This window comes from Limulus polyphemus, unplaced genomic scaffold (assembly GCF_000517525.1).
Source record: "Limulus polyphemus unplaced genomic scaffold, Limulus_polyphemus-2.1.2 Scaffold6621, whole genome shotgun sequence".
In the NCBI taxonomy this organism is placed as follows: domain Eukaryota; kingdom Metazoa; phylum Arthropoda; class Merostomata; order Xiphosura; family Limulidae; genus Limulus; species Limulus polyphemus.
In genome coordinates, this window is record NW_013672231.1 from 14,679 (window position 1) to 21,266 (window position 6,588).

Here is a 6,588-nt window from a genome sequence, read left to right on the forward strand (position 1 = left end):
TCCCGCTTATTCTCCAAAGTTGTAGAATATTCTAGAGAGTAAAAATCAACAATATATGTGTATGTAAACCCTTGTGTTAGTGCCAGTATTGTTATGTAAAACTGAAAATTCGAGAAAGCCTCCACATCCCTATAAATATAACCAGCGCGACGTGCTAAAAAGAGAGTATCTCTTGTTAGTTTGCTATAGTCAGTGTGCTATAAACTTCTGAAGCTATAACTGCGATTGTTATAACGCTTATCATTCGGAAAATTCCAGATATTTGATCAGGAGCATATACAAAGTTCGAACATTACAAATCATTTAACTTCAGTGGATTCATATCGAACAGTTGTACCTTTACGAAGATATTATATAACTTCAGCAGTAAAAAAAACTCGACCTGTAATCGGCGTGTGTGGCTGGTAAATAATGAATGACGAAGCTAGTTAGCTTCCCGTTAAGTGAACTATACCTACGTCAACGCTCATCGTGAACCCTCGATAAGATATCAAAGAAGTTCCAAACTAAAAGGAGAACTTTATATTGCTTGTAAGTTTGAGAAACCTTTGTTTATAAATCATTTTTTGTAATAACTATTTGTATTAACTGTTATTGTAAATTGTATTGTTGTGTGCATATTAAAATGTATTTGTGATAAAAAAAAAGAAAACTGTGGGTATCAATCGTATTAACAAACATTATAAACTGACTATATATTGGCTTTTACTTAACTGCTAAACCCAAAGTACAATTTAACTACTAAATTTAAAGTATTGTTTAACTCGATTTTACACCATTTGAAATTCTAATACGTAACACAATATATGACAACTGTATTATTTGCATTCACGTGGCGCCCTTAACATCCCTGTGTAAATTTACCTTCCTATGACATACAGTTTGTGAGATGTGGTGTGCTGAACTGAAAGAGTTTTTTATAATCACTCTGTATATACATCTGTTAATTGTGTACGTATCTTTGACATTAATGTGTTTTAAATTATTAATAATTGTGCTTATTATGATAAATATATTACTGACATTTATGAGATGAATGTTGTATATGATTATTTTTGAACTTGTCTGCATGTTACTCATTTCGGTATGGTAACTGACATGTATAGTAAGTGGACATTTTTATCTATATATTGTTGATATCAATGTGGCAAAAGTATTTTCTACCTGGCTAAAGAGTGCGAATTGTGTCTGCGTATTGTTAATAGCAGTAAGGTATTGAAAACGATGCTGAATTTCGTGCAAAGCTACTCGAAAGCTATCTGCGTTAACTGTTTCTAATTTAGAAGTGATAGAATAAACGGAAGGCAGTTGGTAAACATCATCCAAAATCAACTTATGGGTTACTCGAATAAAATAGTGGTATTTGACTATCACTCTTGTTACGCATCCACAGCCCTAACATTCGAAATGGGATTTTGTGTGTGTGTGTACAAGTGTGGCCGAACGACTGGACATCGAATCCATAGTCTAGAATGTTAAATGTTGGGCCGCTTTCCACCCAATACGGTAAATATACGCATCTATTTATTGTGGATTTTTGTTTGTGCTTAGTTGATAGCAATATGGAAATGTTTTAGGTGTCTAGTAACTGTGGAGTTTTTTCTGTACTTAGTTGATAGCGGTATGGTAAATGTTTCAGGTGTCTAATAACTGTGGATTTTTTTCTGTGCTTAGTTGATAGCTGTATGGTAAATGTTTTAGGTGTCCAATAACTGTGGAGTTTTTCTGTGCTTAGTTGATAGCGGTATGGTAAATGTTTTAGGTGTCTAGAAATTGTAGGGTTTTGTCTATGCATTGTTCACAGCGGTATAATATATGTTGTTTGTGTCTAGTAACTGTGAATTTTAGTCTACTGATTGTTATTATGGAATAGTAAATGTTCTACGTGTTTAGAAATTCGATTTTAGTTTGGGTATTGTTGACAGTAAATGTTATACATGTTTAGAAATTCGATTTTAGTTTGTGTATTGTTGACAGTAAATGTTGTACATGTTTAGAAATTAGATATTAGTTTGTGTATTGTTAACAGTAAATGTTGTACATGTTTAGAAACTGGATATTAGTTTGTGTATTGTTGATAGTGGTATAGTAAATGCTGTACGTGTCAAGGTACTGTGGATTGTTGTCTGCGCATTGTTGATAGCTGTGTGATAAATGTTGTGAAAGTTTAGAAACTATGAATTTTCGTCTACATATCGATGATAGTGGAATAATAAATTTTGTGCGTCTCTAGTAAATGTGAATTTTTGTCTCCACAGTGTTGACGTTGGTATAGCAAATGTTGCACGTGCAAAAAAAAAACCGTTCGGTTTTGTTTACGCGTTCTTGACAGCGGTGTGGTAAATGTTTTATTTGGTGTTTTGTTTGTGCAGTATCGATAGAGGTTTGATTAATTTTATATGTGTCTAGAAACTGGATTTTTTGTCTATACACTGTTGATAACGGTATAGTTAATGCTGCACGTGTGTAGAAACGATGAGGTTTGTCTGCGCATTTTTGACAGCACGTGTCTCAAGACAGTGGAGTTTTATTTGCAAGTTGTTGGTTGTGGTATGGTTATTTTTGTACGTGTCTAGAAATCCTGGAATTTTATCTGATCGTTGATGGTAGCGGTATGGTTAATGTTGTATCTCTCAAGAAACCGTGAATTTTATCTACACGTTGTTGACAGCATGTGGCTAAAAACCGTGGGGTTTTGTCTGCACATTGTTGAGAGTACACTTCTAGAAACTATAGGGTTTTATCTGCACATTGTTGGTAGTAATATGGTAACCGATTAATTATGTGTCGGTACATGTACTATATCTTGTATAATGTGTTCTACTGTACTGAATGTTTATACAATTTAATAAACAGTTATTTTTATGTATTTGATTATCATTAGTTAATATGAGTTTGTAAAAAGTAGATATTGAAGAAGAACTTTATTATTCAACTTTATGTTATTTGTACAAGTTGTTCAACGCTTTCTTCGTTTTATATTATTAGAAGTAGTATGGCCAAAACATATACTTTCAAGTCTGAATTAAAGTAAAGAGACTGGAAAATAACAATAACATAAAGTTTTTGAATAATCTGTTAATAATTCCGTTACGTTTTGCTCAGTGGCGGAACAAGCAGTTCAGGAACCCCGGATCAAAGAAGTTATCGAGGCCCCTTTTTTCACAATATAAGACCAGACCCCCAGGCGTCGCGGGCCCCGGGGCATTGTCCGTCTTCCCCGTGTTAGTTCATCCTCTGGTTTTGCTGAAAAATAGGTAATTTTCTTGCAGAATATCGTTATGGGATCACAACTAAACATCTAAAAGCTAACGATCAATTACAATTGCTTCCAGGTTTTATAGGTAAATCATCAAAATGCTAAGTCTCTCTCGTCAATAGGCAGATATATTACTCCAACTAAAAGTATTAGGTCGTCAAAAAATTAATTTCGCGTTTTAGAACACTTTCATTAGCCACCCCCCAGAAAACGTACATCACGTAGAATAGTTAAACGAACCACCTAAGCGTCACGTTAGTGTAGTCTATATAATGTGTAAAGTTTAGTATACTCTAATTCCTTATAGTGCTGCACACGACGGGATACATATTGGTCACATAATGCTGTTTGAATGTAAGAAGGGAAACAACGCCTCTGTAGCCACAAAGAATATCAAAGAAGTTTATGGAAGTGTTTTGGACGTTCGTAAGTGTTAATGATGATTCAGCAAATTTCGTTCAGATGACTTTAGCCTTAAAAAATGTGATCGCAGGGGCAGAGATGTTGAAATTGATATTGATGCTCTGAAGACGATTGTTGAGTGTAACCCAAGGCAACACACTCGTGAAAAGGCCCTGAAGTAGTATGTCTCTCATGAAACAATACGTAAACATCTAAGGGATATGAGAAAACTCCATAAAGAAGGTGTATGGGTGCCTCACGAACTTTTCGATGAACATCGTTTCCAACGTGTGAACGTTGTTTCGTCTCTTCTGGTGTGTGAACCATTTTTGGACAGAATTGTCACTGGTGATGAAAAATAGATTATCTATGCGAATTTTAAACGCCAAAAACAGTGGTTCAGTCCTAGACAAAAACCACTTCCATCCGCAGAAAGTGATGCTTTGTATTTGGTGGGACATCAAAGGAGTAATTTATTTAGAACTGCTCAATCCACAGCGAACTGTCAATGCAGAGATCTATAGTCAGCAACTGGAACTTTTAAATCAAGCCCTTCACTCGTCGACCGGAAAGGTGTTCTTCTCCACGGCAATGCAAGTCCACATGTGGCACGTTTGACGCAAATCAAGATTATGGCGTTGGTCTGTGAAGTTCTCCCCCACCCACCATATTCTCCAGATATGGCATCATCAGATGACTATCTTTTTCGTTCGCTGTAACACCATCTTAATTGGAAAACATATGCAAATGTGGAAGGTGTTTAACAGGACATCGATATGTATTTTGCTTCACAGCCATGTGATTTCTTTGATCAGGACTTTAACAACCTGATTGTAAAATAGAAAAGCATCATCGAAGAGAATAGAGACTATTTCATTTAATAAATGTATTGTTTTGATATATAAATTGTTCGAGTTTTTTCATCTAAAAAAAGCGACATTAATTTCCTGACGACCTAATATTTTGGTGAAAAGGTTGAATTTTACGCTTATTAATTGGAAATTCTGTGTATCCATAATTGGACAATTCATCTTGTGACGTGCTTAGCTACTTTGAAAACATTCTTATAGGATTCATTTGTAACAGGCGCAGTTCTTTAGTTTGGAACTATATGAACTTCTTTAAATTATATCTTGGTTCGAGATTGTGTAAAAATGCTTGAATAAAATATTAAATTTTCTACCAGAGGGAACCGCAGAATAAGCCTAATATGTGTAACAGAGCGCTGAATAAGCAGTGGTGGACATATCCTTAAGTATATGAGCAAAACATAAATTTCAAGCTTGCAAATTAAGCCTAGGTTAACTAATTTAGCACCGAAATACTAAAAATATACAACTAGCTGATGAAAACCTTTAAACAGTATAGATTTAAATGTGTTATAGATCTAACATAGTGATTTCAACATCTTAAGCTTACCGTAGACATAAAACACATGAATTGTATAGTGGAATGTTGGATGAACACAAATATTTATAAATACTAGGAATTAAAAGACGAAAACATATTATTTATTTAGTATACGTATGATATCAAAACAAAATATTAAAATAGCAGGTTTTCTGTATCTTGAGTGCATGTAGTGTAAGAGAATTTCGATATCTTAGGGCGTAAAAACGGAGTGAAATATAAGTAAGACTTTTATGTAACTTGTTTTCATGTAAGGTAACTTCTTGGGACCACTTTGTGTTAAGTGTTTTTAATAATAAAGTTCACCCTGCTCTTACTTTTTATATCTTCTTAAAGATTGGTTTATTATTGTTAAATATATCTGATATTTACTTTCAGAACTATATTACTGTATGAAGAACAACCATGAAGAATCATCTGAGTCTGTGCTTACTTGCATCACTTATATCAGTAGTAAAAAGTGTGGAGAATCCCAACAGATCTGTGAGGTTAAGATCAGAAAAAACGACTATAGGTCAAGTATAATATTCATTTAAAATTATAGATTTTCATTAAGTAGTTCGAACGAGTTAGACATACACTCATAGTAAGATCAGAGGTATTGAATCTTTCTGGCTTAAAGCCGGTTCATTTTGATCAACTCTATTACGACCTCAGAGTATAGGTTTATATTTATTCATACCCTGCCACTCCTTAGAAATAGACTTATTCAGCCTTTCGTTTCTCATTTACTTTCCTTTTCTCTCAACGACTATTTCAAGGAAGGTGTGCTGAAAGGTGTTTATGACGTCACAGCAAGTGGGTTGAATAGTAACTAATAAATTATAGCCTTGAAACAAGAAAGAACTAACGGCTAAAATCATTGGATAGAAAAAAAAATTGTCTATCTACGTCAATGTAATGTAAATAAAGCTGAGTAAACAGCAATGCATGGTTTCTGGGAAAATGACTTGCAGAAGTTTCGTAATGGGGAACAAAGGATTTTAACATGAAAAGGACAATTTAGAAACAAGCTACAAACCTATAAATTATATAAAATATTTTTACGATATTTTCGTCCGCGGTATTATTTGTGTTATGTCTGTTTTAAAGCTTCAGGAATGTTCTTATACGAGAATGTATCACATGAGGTTATTTACGATAAACTAAAAGTTATACGGCGACAACCCAATCAAATATGTTTTACCTACTGCCAGAATAAATATATTGTTACGTATCTGCTTCTTTAATAATTTCCGGTAGAAGTTCTTTCCGAGGAACTTCTGTGATACAAGTCCTTTCTTGATTAAACCAGTTGATACTTTCTCGATACAACTTTTTGTAATACACAGAATTTCCACAGTCATTTTGAACTTAAAAGCCTTTATAACACACGCTATAAATCACAGTGATTCACACACTTTAATTACGAGGCCTATTGTTAGATTGATTCAATTATCTATCTTTTCAATTCCGCTGGTTTTTCTTGCCAGGCTTATAATGGCTGGAGACGGCTTGAATGGGTAATGAAGAAAAAC

General features: G+C 34.0%; 1 protein-coding gene across 1 annotated transcript in view; it reads left to right on the plus strand.

Annotated features, from left to right (window-relative positions):
* LOC106473915 (clotting factor B-like) overlaps window positions 1-6,588 on the plus strand; it is a 23,926-nt gene that overhangs the window by 2,843 nt on the left and 14,495 nt on the right. The window contains exon 2 of the mRNA XM_013934604.2: window positions 5,450-5,585. Within this exon, the coding sequence (XP_013790058.2) occupies window positions 5,477-5,585 (109 nt within the window). The 5' untranslated portion in view covers window positions 5,450-5,476. The remainder of the gene's footprint in view (window positions 1-5,449; window positions 5,586-6,588) is intronic.